The following is a 16,445-nucleotide window of genomic DNA, read 5'->3' on the forward strand; positions in this document are numbered from 1 at the left end:
GGAATGTGGCGACTAGGGGCTTTTCACAGTAACTTCATTGAAGCCTACTCGCGACAATAAGCAATTTTCATTTAATTTCATTTCATTAGCTATGAGGAGCGGTTGAATAAACTGGGTTTGTTCTCACTGGAACGACGGAGGTTGAGGGGCGACCTGATAGAGGTCTACAAAATTATGAGGGGCACAAACAGAGACTTTTTCCCAGGGTGGTGGGGTCAATTACTCGGGGGCATAGGTTTAAGGTGCGAGGGGCAAGGTTTAGAGGAGATGTACGAGGCAAGTTTTGTACACAGAGGGTAGTGGGTGCCTGGAACTCGCTGCCGGAGGAGGTGGTGGAAGCAGGGACGATAGTGACATTTAAGGGACATCTTGACAAATACATGAATAGGATGGGAATAGAGGGATACGGACCCCGGAACTGTAGAAGATTTTAGTTTAGACGGGCAGCATGGTCGGTGCAGGCTGGGAGGGCCGAAGGGCCTGTTCCTGTGCTGTACTTTTCTTTATTCTTTGTTTTTTGGGGCAATCCCTCATTCACTCACTCCCTTTGTCACTCTCTCCCTCGGTCACTCCTTCCCTCCCTCCCTTCTTCCCTCCCTCCCTCACTCCCTCCATTGAAGGTTCCACATTCAACAATGTTTTGTTACTGATAGTTCCATAGCTGCAGTACCCTATTCCCCCCTCCAAAATTCCTGTCTTGTCCATGGTACATGTGTATAATGACACCAAGACCCTGCCCCATATTCTCCCTGAGTCTACGGGAGTCCGGCTCACTCCCAGTTCCTGAAGCAGTCAGACTGCGAGATTCGCAATGATCTGGAGAGGATCTTCGGGAGATACCTTGGGTTACGTCAATTCTTTAAACAGTGTTCAGCCAGAATGGGCTGGATGGTTTTCCAGAGCAGTTCCTGATGGATTGCGATTTCCAAGCTGCCTGAATGGGTTGAAGATTTTCTTCATTCTTCAATTGCTCAAGGAGTGAATTGCACTCGGTTCCCCACACTGTCTGTCCTCACAATGCATGTTGGCCGATGTCTGTTTAACAAGTGGATCAGCTGCTGTCGTTCTTGCTTCAGTTCCTCAATCTGTGTTTTCAGCTCCGAATTCATCAGCTCCAGCCTCTCGGACTCCTGTGTGATGAAGGAAAGAGCAGACACATCTTCATTCAGATGCACTTTAACATACACGAACATCTCCGAGTACAGAAATGAACAATTCAAATGCATTGTTAAAACACATGGGAATGATGGAAATTAAAGATGGCCGTATCCTGGGCACCTACACAACTTCTTCAGGATTACAGGGAAAAGATCAAACACACCAGGTCAGTACACTACTTTATGCAGTAGGGTCTCTTGGTGATGATGTGATCCCAAGGCAGGGGGTTGATAAGAATCCAGCTTCTTATGAAGAAATCCTACAAGTTTTCAACTCTTATTTCAGTGTTCATTGGAATTTAATAACAGAGAGCTTGAAATTTATGAAAAAATCGCAAAGATTCTCCGTTTCGGAGACTCTGGACAGGTTTCTCCCTTGTCCGACACCGATATCGTAATCAGCGAATGAGCGGAGAATCCTTGCTCACGACGAAATCGGGGGCGGTGCCAGTTTTCAGAGGTTCCGCCCCTTAAAAACGGCATCATAAGAACCTAAGAACTAGGAGCAGGAGTAGGCCATCTGGCCCCTCGAGCCTGCTCCGCCATTCAATGAGATCATGGCTGATCTTTAGTGGACTCAGCTCCACTTTCCGGCCCAAACACCATAACCCTTAATCCCTTTATTCTTCAAAAAACTATCTTTATCTTCAAAACATTTAATGAAGGAGCCTCTACTGCTTCACTGGGCAAGGAATTCCACAGATTCACAACCCTTTGGGTGAAGAAGTTCCTCCTAAACTCAGTCCTAAATCTACTTCCCCTTATTTTGAGGCTATATCCCCTAGTTCTGCTTTCACCCGCCAGTGGAAACAACCTGCCCGCATCTATCCTATCTATTCCCTTCATACTTTTATATGTTTCTTTAAGATCCCCCCTCATCCTTCTAAATTCCAACGAGTACAGTCCCAGTCTACTCAACCTCTCCTCGTAATCCAACCCCTTCAGCTCTGGGATTAACCTCGTGAATCTCCTCTGCACACCCTCCAGCGCCAGTACGTTCTTCCTCAGGTAAGGAGACCAAAACTGAACACAATACTCCAGGTGTGGCCTCACTAACACCTTATACAATGGCAGCATAACCTCCCTAGTCTTAAACTCCATCCCTCTAGCAATGAAGGACAAAATTCCATTTGCCTTCTTAATCACCTGTTGCACCTGGAAACCAATTTTTAGCGACTCATTGCACTAGCACACCCAGGTCTCTCTGCACAGCAGTATGTTTTAATATTTTGTCATTTAAATAATAATCCCGTTTGCTGTTATTCCTACCAAAATGGATAACCTCACATTTGTCAACATTGTATTCCATCTGCCAGACCCTAGCCCATTCACTTAACCTATCCAAATCCTTCTGCAGACTTCCAGTATCCTCTGCACTTTTTGCTTTACCACTCATCTTAGTGTCATCTGCAAACTTGGACACATTGCCCTTGGTCCCCAACTCCAAATCATCTATGTAAATTGTGAACAATTGTGGGCCCAACACGGATCCCTGAGGGACACCACTAGCTACTGATTGCCAACCAGAGAAACACCCATTTATCCCAACTCTTTGCTTTCTATTAATTAACCAATCCTCTATCCATGCTACTACTTTACCCTTAATGCCATGCATCTTTACCTTATGCAGCAACCTTTTGTGTGGCACCTTGTCAAAGGCTTTCTGGAAATCCAGATATACCACATCCATTGGCTCCCCGTTATCTACTGCACTGGTAATGTCCTCAAAAAATTCCACTAAATTAGTTAGGCATGACCTGCCCTTTATGAACCCATGCTGCGTCTGTCCAATGGGACAATTCCTATCCAGATGCCTCGCTATTTCTTCCTTGATGATAGATTCCAGCATCTTCCCGATTACCGAAGTTAAACTCACTGGCCTATAATTTCCTGCTTTCTGCCTACCTCCTTTTTTAAACAGTGGTGTCACGTTTGCTAATTTCCAATCCACCGGGACCACCCTAGAGTCTAATGAATTTTGGTAAATTATCACCAGTGCATCTGCAATTTCCCTAGCCATCTCTTTTAGCACTCTGGGATGCATTCCATCAGGGCCAGGAGACTTGTCTACCTTTATCCCTATTAGCTTGCCCATCACTACCTCCTTAGTGATAACAATCCTCTCAAGGTCCTCACCTGTCATAGCCTCATTTCTATCAGTCACTGGCATGTTATTTGTGTCTTCCACTGTGAAGACCGACCCAAAAAACCTGTTCAGTTCCTCAGCCATTTCCTCATCTCCCATTATTAAAACTCCCTTCTCATCCTCTAAAGGATCAATATTTACCTTAGCCACTCTTTTTTGTTTTATATATTTGTCGAAACTTTTACTGTCTGTTTTTATATTCTGAGCAAGTTTACTCTCATAATCTATCTTACTCTTCTTTATAGCTTTTTTAGTAGCTTTCTGTTGCCCCCTAAAGATTTCCCAGTCCTCTAGTCTCCCACTAATCTTTGCCACTTTGTATGCTTTTTCCTTCAATTTGATACTCTCCCTTATTTCCCCAATGATTATGGATTTGATAACCAGATCAGCTCACTAATGTCAGGTGAATGGAGAAGCTGAGAGGACGAGGAACCAAAGATTTATCTTAATCTAGTTCTTCTGAGATATTGAACTTAACTCACTGCAAAATGGTTTCTGACCGTCCGAGTGATGACTGGGTAGGGGATAGAGAACTCAGCTGCCATGTCTACAACAAAACGCAAACCCAATGTCACCACAAACAGCCATGAGAAGGTAAATCACCAAGAGGAAGATCCTTGAATCCACCGCCTTTGGAATTTTAATCCCAGGCACACAGCCCGTGAGTTACCAGCGAGAGAATCTGCATCTGAGACCAGCAGAAGGAAGATATAATCATTGAAAAATCTCCCCAAGGAAGATCGTACAGGATTGAGACAGACCAGGGAATCCTCAGGAGGAACCACAGCAGATTAATATCCATGGGAAGGAAGCCAATAGAAACCTGGGGCGGAATTCTCCGACCCCCCCGCAGGGTCGGGGAATTGCCAAGGGCCGGTGTAAATCTCGCCCCCGCCGTGGCCGGAATACTCCGCCACCCGGGAATCAGCGGGAGCGGGTATCACGCCCCGTCGTGCCCCCCGCGGCGATTCTCCGGCCCGCGATGGGCCGAAGTCCCACCGCTGACAGGCCTCTCCCGCCGACGTGGTTTAAACCACCTCTGGTGCTGGCGGGATTGGCGGCGTGAGCGGGCCCCCGGGGTCCTGGGGGGGGGGGGGGGCGCGAGGCGATCGGAACCCGGGGGGTGCCCACATGGTGGCCAAGCCCGCGATCGGGGCCCACCGATCGGCCGGCGGGCCAGTGCCGTGGGGGCACTCTTTTTCTTTCGCCATCACGGCCTCCACCATGGAGGAGGCAGGAGACCCCCCCTACCGTGCATGCGCCGGTGATGACGTCAGCAGCCGCTGACCCACCGGCACATGCGCAGACTGGCAAAGGCCTTTTGGCCAGCCCCAACGCCGGGCGGCGTAGCGCCAAAGGCCGTTGGCGCCAGTTTTGACGCCATCGGCGGAATGGAAACCACTCCCGTGAGGGCCTAGCCCATAAAGGTACGGATCCGCACCTTTGGGGAGGCCCGATGCCGGAGTGGTTGGCACCACTCCGCTACGCTGGGACCCCCCGCCCCGCCGGGTAGGGGAGAATCCCGGCCCCGATCTTATTACACAGATCCTGGTGAAGAGAGATTTACTACAAGCTGTGGAGAAACCAGGAGAACATCACTCACACCATCAGAACGGAGAGTGTGGAATATCCTTGACCTGAGGAGAGCAGAGCTAGGTCAGCTAGATTGGTCAAAGCACCTCAGAGACTGACCCTGTGAACTCAGAGACTTTGGGCGGGGATGTAGAAAATGTAAAGTTGACAGGGATAAAGATTTGGGCGAGATGGAGGGGAAAGAGTTCACATCAGAAACATACATGGTGCTGATGTAATAATGATGTCACATCACTTAACTGCGAAGTAAGAGAGATCTCGGGGCAGGAGATACTCCGACCGTGTATACAGGCTCCAAATATGTAAATACTTGCTGTAAATAAAGATTAATGGTTTTGAGAAACTGCAGACTTGTGCAGAATCGTTTTGAAGAATAAACAATCCTCAAAATCCCCATCCCCGCACCAATCACAGAACACAGCATTAAGTTTGATTGTTGTAAATCTGACAATTACAGCAGTAATATCGGCACTGGACAATATTCACCAGTTAACCTGCAGCAATGAAGTTACACGAAAGCTGAAGAGTTTCAGACCAGCAGCACCTGGGAGATTAATACAGACAGAGAATAGAAACCCCATCCTTCCCAGCAGCCGCCCCAATGAAGCAGTTCCCAGTCCCCAGCATTCCCAGCAGCCGCCCCAATGAAGCAGTTCCCAATCCCCATCATTCCCAGCAGCAGCCCCAATGACACCAGTTCCCAGCATTCCCAGCAGGAGCCCCAATGAAGCAGTTCCCAGTCCCCATCATTCCCAGCAGCAGCCCCAAAGACACCAGTTCCCAATCCCCATCATTCCCAGCAGCAGCCCCAACGAAGCAGTTCCCAGTCCCCATCATTCCCAGCAGGAGCCCCAATGAAGCAGTTCCCAATCCCCATCATTCCCAGCAGCAGCCCCAATGACACCAGTTCCCAATCCCCAGCATTCCCAGCAGGAGTCCCAATGACACCAGTTCCCAGTCCCCATCATTCCCAGCAGCAGCCCCAACGAAGCAGTTCCCAGTCCCCATCATTCCCAGCAGCAGCCCCAATGAAGCAGTTCCCAGTCCCCATCATTCCCAGCAGCAGCCCCAATGACACCAGTTCCCGGTCCCCATCATTCCCAGCAGCAGCCCCAATGACACCAGTTCCCAGTCCCCATCATTCCCAGCAGCAGCCCCAATGACACCAGTTCCCAGTCCCCATCATTCCCAGCAGCAGCCCCAATGACACCAGTTCCCAGTCCCCATCATTCCCAGCAGCAGCCCCAATGAAGCAGTTCCCAGTCCCCATCATTCCCAGCAGCAGCCCCAACGAAGCAGTTCCCAGTCCCCATCATTCCCAGCAGCAGCCCCAATGACACCAGTTCCCAGTCCCCATCATTCCCAGCAGCAGCCCCAATGACACCAGTTTCCAGTTCCCAGCATTCCCAGCAGGAGTCCCAATGACACCAGTTCCCAGTCCCCATCATTCCCAGCAGCAGCCCCAATGACACCAGTTCCCAGTCCCCATCATTCCCAGCAGGAGCCCCAATGACACCAGTTCCTGCTGCAGGAGCAGTTAGAAACTTCAAGAAACCAAAACAGCAAAAGGATACTGAGATAGTCTTTGTGAGATCAGGTAAATTCTACATGGTTTGTGAAAAGCAACTCATGTTTAACTAATTTATTTGATGTTTGTTGAGGAAGTAACAGGCAGGGTAGATAATGGGGAACCTGTAGATGTCGTGTATTTGGATTTCCAGGAGGCATTTGATAAGGTGTCACGTCAAAGGTTACAATACAAGATGAGAGTGTGTGATGGAAGGGTAATATTAGCATGGGCAAAGCATTGGTTCAATAATAGGACACAAAGCACAGATAAATGGGTTTTTTCCATGTGCTCTAACCAGTGGAATGTCACAGGGATCAGTGCTGGGGTCTCTACAATCTATGTCAATAACTGGGGCGATTTAGCACAGTGGGCTAAACAGCTGGCTTTAAAGCAGAACAAGGCTAGCAGCGCGGGTTCAATTCCCGTACCAGCCTCCCCGAACAGGCGCCGGAATGTGGCGACTACTTTTCACAGTAACTTCATTGAAGCCTACTCGTGACAATAAGCGATTTTCATTTCATTTCATTTTCAAATACATATAATCAGTGTGTGTTTGAAAGCTTTAATTAAGTAGTCGTAAATGTGAGGTCATGATTGACTCGAACCACTTAATTTGTCACAGGTAAAAGGTTAACTGGAAAAGTATTTTGATTGCTGGAGATTCCCTGGAGAGTAGACAATTTATGAGGGAGTGTGCTCAGTCCTAGCAAAGCAGGTCACGGGATACAGGTGATGTAATTAAAATGAGGAGCCAGGGCCGTGAGTAACTCACCGTCAGTGTAAATATACCAATCAGAAATGTCTCACCTTCTGCAGGAACTCAGTCCTCTCTTTCTTTTTATTTCGACATCGAGCTGCAGCAATTTTGTTTTTCTCCCTCCTCCGTTTCCGCCATTCGTCATCCTCCTGACCTGTCTGAAGAGATTTTAACATTAAACATTTCTCCACAATGAGACCACGCGAGGAGCCCATTCAGTCCATTGTGTCTGTGAGAGTAACATCATCACATCAAACAATAACCGACACAGCAGACACTTCAGGCAATGTCCCAGCTCAGCACAGCCCCCATCAAACACTCCCAGGACAGGTACAGCACGGGGTTAGATACAGAGTAAGTTCCCTCTACACTGTCCCCATCAAACACTCCCAGGACAGGTACAGCACGGGGTTAGATACAGAGTAAAGCTCCCTCTACACTGTCCCCATCAAACACTCCCAGGACAGGTACAGCACGGGGTTAGATACAGAGTAAAGCTCCCTCTACACTGTCCCCATCAAACACTCCCAGGACAGTTACAGCACGGAGTTAGATACAGAGTAAAGCTCCTTCTATACTGTCCCCATCAAACACTCCCAGGACAGGTACAGCACGGGGTTAGATACAGAGTAAAGCTCCCTCTACACTGTCCCCATCAAACACTCCCAGGACAGGTACAGCACGGGGTTAGATACAGAGTAAAGCTCCCTCTACACTTCCCCCATCAAACACTCCCAGGGCAGGTACAGCACGGGGTTAGATACAGAGTAAAGCTCCCTCTACACTGCCCCCATCAAACACTCCCAGGACAGGTACAGCACGGGGTTAGATACAGAGTAAAGCTCCCTCTACACTGTCCCCATCAAACACTCCCAGGGCAGGTACAGCGTGGGGTTAGATACAGAGTAAAGCTCCCTCTACACTGTCCCCCTCAAACACTCCCAGGGCAGGTACAGCATGGGGTTAGATACAGAGTAAAGCTCCCTCTACACTGTCCCCATCAAACACTCCCAGGACAGGTACAGCATGGGGTTAGATACAGAGTAAAGCTCCCTCTACACTGTCCCCATCAAACACTCCCAGGACAGGTACAGCACGGGGTTAGATACAGAGTAAAGCTCCCTCTACACTGTCCCCATCAAACACTCCCAGGACAGGTACAGCACGAGATTAGATACAGAGTAAAGCTCCCTCTACACTGTCCCCATCAACCACTCCCAGGACAGGTACAGCACAGGGTTAGATACAGAGTAAAGCTCCCTCTACACTCTCCCCATCAAACACTCCCAGGACAGGTACAGCACGGGGTTAGATACAGAATAAAGCTCCCTCTACACTGTCCCCATCAAACACTCCCAGGACAGGTACAGCACGGGGTTAGATACAGAGTAAAGCTCCCTCTACACTGTCCCCATCAAACACTCCCAGGGCAGGTACAGCACGCGGTTAGATACAGAGTAAAGCTCCCTCTACACTGTCCCCATCAAACACACCCAGGACAGGTACAGCACGGGGTTAGATACAGAGTAAAGCTCCCTCTGCACTGTCCCCATCAAACACTCCCAGGACAGGTACAGCACGGGGTTAGATACAGAGTAAAGCTCCCTCTACACTGTCCCCATCAAACACTCCCAGGAAAGGTCCAGCACGGGGTCAGATACAGAGTAAAGCTCCCTCTACACTGTCCCCATCAAACACTCCCAGGGCAGGTACAGCACGCGGTTAGATACAGAGTAAAGCTCCCTCTACACTGTCCCCATCAAACACTCCCAGGACAGGTACAGCACGGGGTTAGATACAGAGTAAAGCTCCCTCTACACTTCCCCCATCAAACACTCCCAGGGCAGGTACAGCACGGGGTTAGATACAGAGTAAAGCTCCCTCTACACTGCCCCCATCAAACACTCCCAGGACAGGTACAGCACGGGGTTAGATACAGAGTAAAGCTCCCTCTACACTGTCCCCATCAAACACTCCCAGGGCAGGTACAGCGTGGGGTTAGATACAGAGTAAAGCTCCCTCTACACTGTCCCCCTCAAACACTCCCAGGGCAGGTACAGCATGGGGTTAGATACAGAGTAAAGCTCCCTCTACACTGTCCCCATCAAACACTCCCAGGACAGGTACAGCATGGGGTTAGATACAGAGTAAAGCTCCCTCTACACTGTCCCCATCAAACACTCCCAGGACAGGTACAGCACGGGGTTAGATACAGAGTAAAGCTCCCTCTACACTGTCCCCATCAAACACTCCCAGGACAGGTACAGCACGAGATTAGATACAGAGTAAAGCTCCCTCTACACTGTCCCCATCAACCACTCCCAGGACAGGTACAGCACAGGGTTAGATACAGAGTAAAGCTCCCTCTACACTCTCCCCATCAAACACTCCCAGGACAGGTACAGCACGGGGTTAGATACAGAATAAAGCTCCCTCTACACTGTCCCCATCAAACACTCCCAGGACAGGTACAGCACGGGTTAGATACAGAGTAAAGCTCCCTCTACACTGTCCCCATCAAACACTCCCAGGGCAGGTACAGCACGCGGTTAGATACAGAGTAAAGCTCCCTCTACACTGTCCCCATCAAACACTCCCAGGACAGGTACAGCACGGGGTTAGATACAGAGTAAAGCTCCCTCTGCACTGTCCCCATCAAACACTCCCAGGACAGGTACAGCACGGGGTTAGATACAGAGTAAAGCTCCCTCTACACTGTCCCCATCAAACACTCCCAGGAAAGGTCCAGCACGGGGTCAGATACAGAGTAAAGCTCCCTCTGCACTGTCCCCATTAAACACTCCCAGGACCAGTACAGCACGGGGTTAGATACAGAGTAAAGCTCCCTCTACACTGTCCCCATCAAACACTCCCAGGACAGGTACAGCGTGGGGTTAGATACAGAGTAAAGCTAACTCTACACTGTCCCCATCAAACACTCCCAGGACAGGTACAGCACGGGGTTCGATACAGAGTAAAGCTCCCTCTACACTGTCCCCATCAAATACTCCCAGGACAGGTACAGCACGGGGTTAGATACAGAGTAAAGCTCCCTCTACACTGTCCCCATCTAACACTCCCAGGACAGGTACAGCACGGAGTTAGATACAGAGTAAAGCTCCCTCTATACTGTCCCCATCAAACTCTCCCAGGACAGGTACAGCACGGGGTTAGATACAGAGTAAAGCTAACTCTACACTGTCCCCATCAAACACTCCCAGGACAGGTACAGCACGGGGTTAGATACAGAGCAAAGCTCCCTCTACACTGTCCCCATCAAACACTCCCAGGACAGGTACAGCACGGGGTTAGATACAGAGTAAATCTCCCTCTACACTGTCCCCATCAAACACTCCCAGGACAGGTACAGCACGGGGTTAGATACAGAGTAAATCTCCCTCTACACTGTCCCCATCAAACACTCCCAGGACAGGTACAGCACGGGGTTAGATACAGAGTATAGCTCCCTCTACACTGTCCCCATCAAACACTCCCAGGACAGGTACAGCACGGGGTTAGATACATAGTAAAGCTCCCTCTACACTATCCCCATCAAACACTCCCAGGACAGGTACAGCACGGGGTTAGATACATAGTAAAGCTCCCTCTACACTGTCCCCATCAAACACTCCCAGGACAGGTACAGCACGGGGTTAGATACAGAGTATAGCTCCCTCTACACTGTACCCATCAAACACTCCCAGGGCAGGTACAGCACGGGGTTAGATACAGAGTAAAGCTCCCTCTACACTGTCCCCATCAAACACTCCCAGGACAGGTACAGCACGGGGTTAGATACAGAGTAAAGCTCCCTCTACACTGTCCCCATCAAACACTCCCAGGACAGTTCACAGATCCTTGTTGCCGCCTCCTCACTGTCCTCAGATCATTGAAAAAACTGCAACGCTGGAAATAATTATTGTGTTTCTGTCAGGTTTGCGATTCCTTTCCATTGAGGGTTCTGAAGTGCAAGTTAAATCTCACCTCACTCTTCAGTGAAAGTTGCTGCTTGCTGTATTTCACTCCAAGGAAATGTAGCGGTGAGATTATAGCTGTCACGTGATGGCGATGTGTGAATTTCAGTTCCTGTGCTGTGAGCAGGTTTGTTGGCATTGCTGTTAGTTTTTCAAACACAGGGATATATGCGGATGTGAATGAGTGATCACCAATCTGTCCGGGCATCGTCAATCGAAAATCCAAAGATAGCTTCTCGTCTTTCTCTGAACCTCTGGGATAGACAGAGATTGGGTTAGAGGTCACGTACAAACCTCAAATTCCTTTAAACAATAACATAGGAACAGGGACTAGGCCATTCAGCCCCTTGAGTCTGTCCCACCATTCAATGACACCATGACTGACCTGTGACCTAACTCCATAAACCTGCCTTTGGCCTATATCCCTCAACATGTTTTCTTAACAAAAATCTATCTCAGATGTAAAATTACCAACTGTTCCAGCTTCAGCTGCTGTGTGTGGGAGAGAGCTCCAAACCTCTACCACCCTTTGAGTGAAGAAGTTCTTCCCAACACCTCTCCTGAACGGTCTGGCCCTCATGTTTAGGATCCGCCCCTAGTTTTAGACTCTCCAACCAGTGGGAATAATTTATCTTCATCAACCCTGTCTTTTCCTGTTAATATAGAACATAGAACAGTACAGCACAGAACAGGCCCTTCGGCCCTCAATGTTGTGCCGAGCCATGATCACCCTACTCAAACCCACGTATCCACCCTATACCCGTAACCCAACAACCCCCCCCCCTTAACCTTACTTTTATTAGGACACTACGGGCAATTTAGCATGGCCAATCCACCTAACCCGCACATCTTTGGACTGTGGGAGGAAACCGGAGCACCCGGAGGAAACCCACGCACACAGGGGGAGGACGTGCAGACTCCACACAGACAGTGACCCAGCCGGGAATCGAACCTGGGACCCTGGAGCTGTGAAGCATTTATGCTAACCACCATGCTACCCTGCTGCCCCTTGAATACTTTGATCAGATCATCCCTTAACCTTCTATATTCTAGTGAAAACAGGTCTAATTTGAGTAATCTCTCCTCGTAACTCAACCCCTGCAGTCCAGGTCTCATTCTTGTAAACCTACGTTACCCTCCCTCCGAGGCCAGAATATCCTCTCTGAGGTGTGGTGCCCAGAACTGCTCCCAGTGACTCTGAGTGGGGTCTAACTACGGTTTTGTAAAGCTGCAGCATAACCCCGTGTCTTTATACTCCAATCCTCTCCATATAAAGGCCAGCATCCCATTAGCCTGTTTGATTAGTTTCTGCACCGGTTCCTGGCATTTTCAGGGTCTCTGTACCTGACCCCCCAAGTCTCTTTGGAGATCCACTGTACCCAACCTCTGTCCATTTAGAAAGTGCTCTGCTCGATCCTTTTTTGGTCCAATATAGATCACCTCACACTTGCTGGAATTCCATCTGCCACAATTTTGCCCATTCACCTAGTCTGTCAATATCTGTCAACGGAGGCATGAGATTCAGGGTGATTTAGCAGTTTGGATCAGAAATTGGCTAGCTGGAAGAAGACAAAGAGTGGTGGTTGATGGGAAATGCTCTGACTGGTGTCCAATTACTAGTGGTGTGCCACAAGGATCTGTTTTGGGGTCACTGCTGTTTGTCATTTTTATAAATGACCTGGAGGAGGGTATAGAAGGATGGGTTAGTAAATTTGCAGATGACACTAAAGTCGGTGGAGTTGTGGACAGTGCGGAAGAATGTTACAAGTTACAGAGGGACATAGATAAGCTGCAGAGCTGGGCTGAGAGGTGGCAAATGGAGTTTAATGCAGAAAAGTGTGAGCTGATTCATTTTGGAAGGAATAACAGGAAGGCAGAGTACTGGGCTAATGGTAAGATTCCTGGTAGTGTGCATGAACAGAGAGATCGCGCTGTCCATGTACATAGATCCCTGAAAGTTGCCACCCAGGTTGAGAGGGCTGTTAAGAAGGTGTACGGTGTGTTAGCTTTTATTGGTAGAAGGATTGAGTTTCGGAGCCATGAGGTCATGTTGCAGCTGTACAAAAATCTGGTGCAGCAAATTTGGAGTATTGCGTGCAATTCTGTTCGCCGCATTATAGGAAGGATGTGGAAGCATTGGAAAGGGTACAGAGGAGATTTACAAGGATGTTGCCTGGTATGGAGGGAAGATCATATGAGGAAAGGCTGAAGGACTTGAGGCTGTTTTCGTTAGAGAGATTAAGGTTAAGAGGTAACTTAATTGAGGCATACAAGATGATCAGAGGATTAGATAGGGTGGACATTGAGAGCCTTTTTCCTCGGATGGTGATGTCCAGCACGAGGGGACATAGCTTTAAATTGAGGGGAGATAGATACAGGACAGATGTCAGAGATAGGTTCTTTACTCAGAGAGTAGTAAGGGCATGGAATGTCCTGCCTGCAACAGTAGTGGACTCGCCAACATTAATGACATTTAAATGGTCATTGGATAGACATATGGATGTTAAGGGAATAGTGTAGATGGGCTTTAGAGTGGTTTCACAGGTCGGCGCAACATCGTGGGCCGAAGGGCCTGTACTGTGCTGTAATGTTCTATGTTCTATGTTCTATCACCTTGCAATTTCATGTGATCACCTAGACTCTCTCCAAGGGGCTAGTTTGGCACAGGACTAAATCGCTGGCTTTGAAAGCAGACCAAGGCAGGCCAGCAGCACGGTTCAATTCCAGTACCAGCCTCCCCGAACAGGCGCCGGAATGTGGCGACTAGGGGCTTTTCACAGTAACTTCATTTGAAGCCTACTCGTGACAATAAGCAATTTTCATTTCGAACTTTGTATCATCTGCAAATTTTGATATATGACTTTCCATAAGACCATAAGACAGAAGAGCAGAATTAGGCCACTCGGCCCATCGAGTCTGCTCCGCCATTCAATCATGGCTGATATTTTTCTCATCCCCAATCTCCTGCCTCCTCCCATAACCCCTGATCCCCTTATTAATCAAGAACCTGTCTATCTCTGTCTTAAAGACACTCAGTGATTTGGCCTCCACAGCCTTCTGCGGCAAAGAGTTCCACAGATTCACCACCCTCTGGCTAAAGAAATTCCTCCTCATCTCTGTTTTAAAGGATCGTCCCTTTAGTCTGAGATTGTGTCCTCTGATTCTAGTTTTTCCTACAAGTGGAAACATCCTCTCCACATCCACTCTATCCAGGCCTCGCAGTATCCTGTAAGTTTCAATAAGATCCCCCTTCATCCTTCTAAACTCCAACGAGTACAGACCCAGAGTCCCCAACCGTTCCTCATACGACAAGCTCTTCATTCCAGGGATCATTCTTGTGAACCTCCTCTGGACCCTTTCCAAGGCCCAGCACACCCTTCCTTAGATACGGGGCCCAAAACTGCTCACAATACTCTAAATGGGGTCTGATCAGAGCCTGATACAGCCTCAGAAATACATCCCTGCTCTTGTATTCTAGCCCTCTCGACATGAATGCTAACATTGATTTGCCTTCCTAACTGCCAACTCAACCTGTACGTTAATCTTAAGAGAATCGTGAACAAGGACTCCCAAGTCCCTTTGTGCTTCTGATTTCCAAAGCATTTCCCCATTTAGAAAATAGTCTGTGCCTCCATTCCTCCTTCCAAAGTGCATAACCTCACACTTTTCCACATTGTATTCCATCTGCCACTTCATTGCCCGCTCTCCTAGCTTGTCCAAGTCCTTCTGCAGCCCACCAGCTTCCTCAATACTACCTGTCCCTCTACAGATCTTTGTATCATCTGCAAACTTAACAACAGTGCCTTCAGTACCTTCTCCCAGATCATTAATGGATATTGTAAATGTTGTGGCCCCAGCACAGACCCCTGAGGCACACCACTAGTCACCGGCTGCCATCCTGAAAAAGACCCCTTTGTCCCCACTCTCTGCCTTCTGCCAGTCAGCCAATCCTCTATCCATGCCAGGATCTTACCCTTAACACCATGGGCTCTTAACTTTTTTTTTAACAGACAATTTTATTGAGGTATTTTTGGCATTGTAAACAGTAACAATATACATTAGTGTGCAGATACCAATTACAAAAATCATAGAGCAAATAGCAGTACCTCTCTCGCAAATAGACCCGCATATTCTTCCCCCCTACTCTACACTATTCTATCCCCCTCCCCCGCTGACGATTAGTTCCCCGCGAAGAAGTCGATGAATGGTTGCCACCTCCAGGCGAACCCTGATGGCGATCCTCGTAAGGCCAACTTGATTTTTTCCAAGCCGAGAAAGCTTGCCATGTCCGACAGCCATATTTCGGTCCTTGGGGGCTTTGAGTCCTTCCAGGCCAACAGTATTCATCGCCGGGCTACCAGGGAATCAAAGGCCATAACGTCGGCCTCTATCCCCTCCTGGACCCCCGGGTCCTCCGACACCCCAAAGAACGCCACCTCTGGACTCATCGCCACCCTTGTTTTCAGTTCCCAGGATAGAACGTCCGCAAATCCCTGCCAGTATCCCCTGAGTTTTGGACACGTCCAGAACATCTGGACATGGTTCGCTGGTCCTCCCCCACATCTAGCGCACTTGTCCACCAGCCCAAAGAATTTGCTCATCCGGGCCACCGTCATGTGGGCCCGGTGAACCACCTTGAACTGAATCAGGCCGAGCCTGGCACATGTTGCGGTTGCATTTACCCTCCTCAGAGCGTCTGCCCATACGCCTCCCTCCAACACCCCACCAAGCTCCTCCTCCCACTTAGGTTTCAGTTCCTCGGTCCCTGTGTCCTCCTCTCCCATAAGCACCTTATAAATATCCGAGATTCTCCCCTCTCCTACCTCACCCCTGGAAACTACCCTATCCTGGATCCCCCTTGGTGGAAGGCGTGGAAAGGACGGGACCTGTCTACGTACGAAATCCCGCAGCTCCAAGTACCGAAAGTCATTCCCCATCACCAGCCCGAACTTCTCCTCCAGCGCCCTCATGTTCGTGAAGCTCCCTTCCAGGAACAAGTCGCCCATCCTTCCCACCCCCGCCCTCCGCCACGCTCGAAACCCGCCGTCCATCTTCCCCGGGACAAATCGGTGGTTGTCACATATTGGGGACCAGACCGACTCTCCCACTTCCCCCGCATGCTTCCTCCATTGGCCCCAAATCCGCAAAGCCGCCACCACTATAGGGCTGGTGGAGTACCTGGCCGGCGGGAGCGGCAGGGGAGCCGTGACCAGGGCTGCCAAACTGGTGCCCCTGCACAAAGCCGCCA

The 16,445-nt window shown here is 49.2% G+C and overlaps 1 protein-coding gene across 1 annotated transcript in view; it reads right to left on the reverse strand.

The window, feature by feature from the left end:
* Positions 1-897: 897 nt before the first annotated feature.
* The window catches only part of jdp2b (Jun dimerization protein 2b), a 44,375-nt gene continuing 28,827 nt past the window's right edge, over positions 898-16,445 (reverse strand). The window contains exons 3-5 of the mRNA XM_038790330.1: positions 11,208-11,451; positions 7,274-7,381; positions 898-1,130 (exon numbers count right to left, since the gene is read on the reverse strand). Of these exons, the coding sequence (XP_038646258.1) occupies positions 972-1,130; positions 7,274-7,381; positions 11,208-11,405 (465 nt within the window). The 5' untranslated portion in view covers positions 11,406-11,451 and the 3' untranslated portion in view covers positions 898-971. The remainder of the gene's footprint in view (positions 1,131-7,273; positions 7,382-11,207; positions 11,452-16,445) is intronic.

Source organism: Scyliorhinus canicula, chromosome 2, assembly GCF_902713615.1.
Source record: "Scyliorhinus canicula chromosome 2, sScyCan1.1, whole genome shotgun sequence".
In the NCBI taxonomy this organism is placed as follows: domain Eukaryota; kingdom Metazoa; phylum Chordata; class Chondrichthyes; order Carcharhiniformes; family Scyliorhinidae; genus Scyliorhinus; species Scyliorhinus canicula.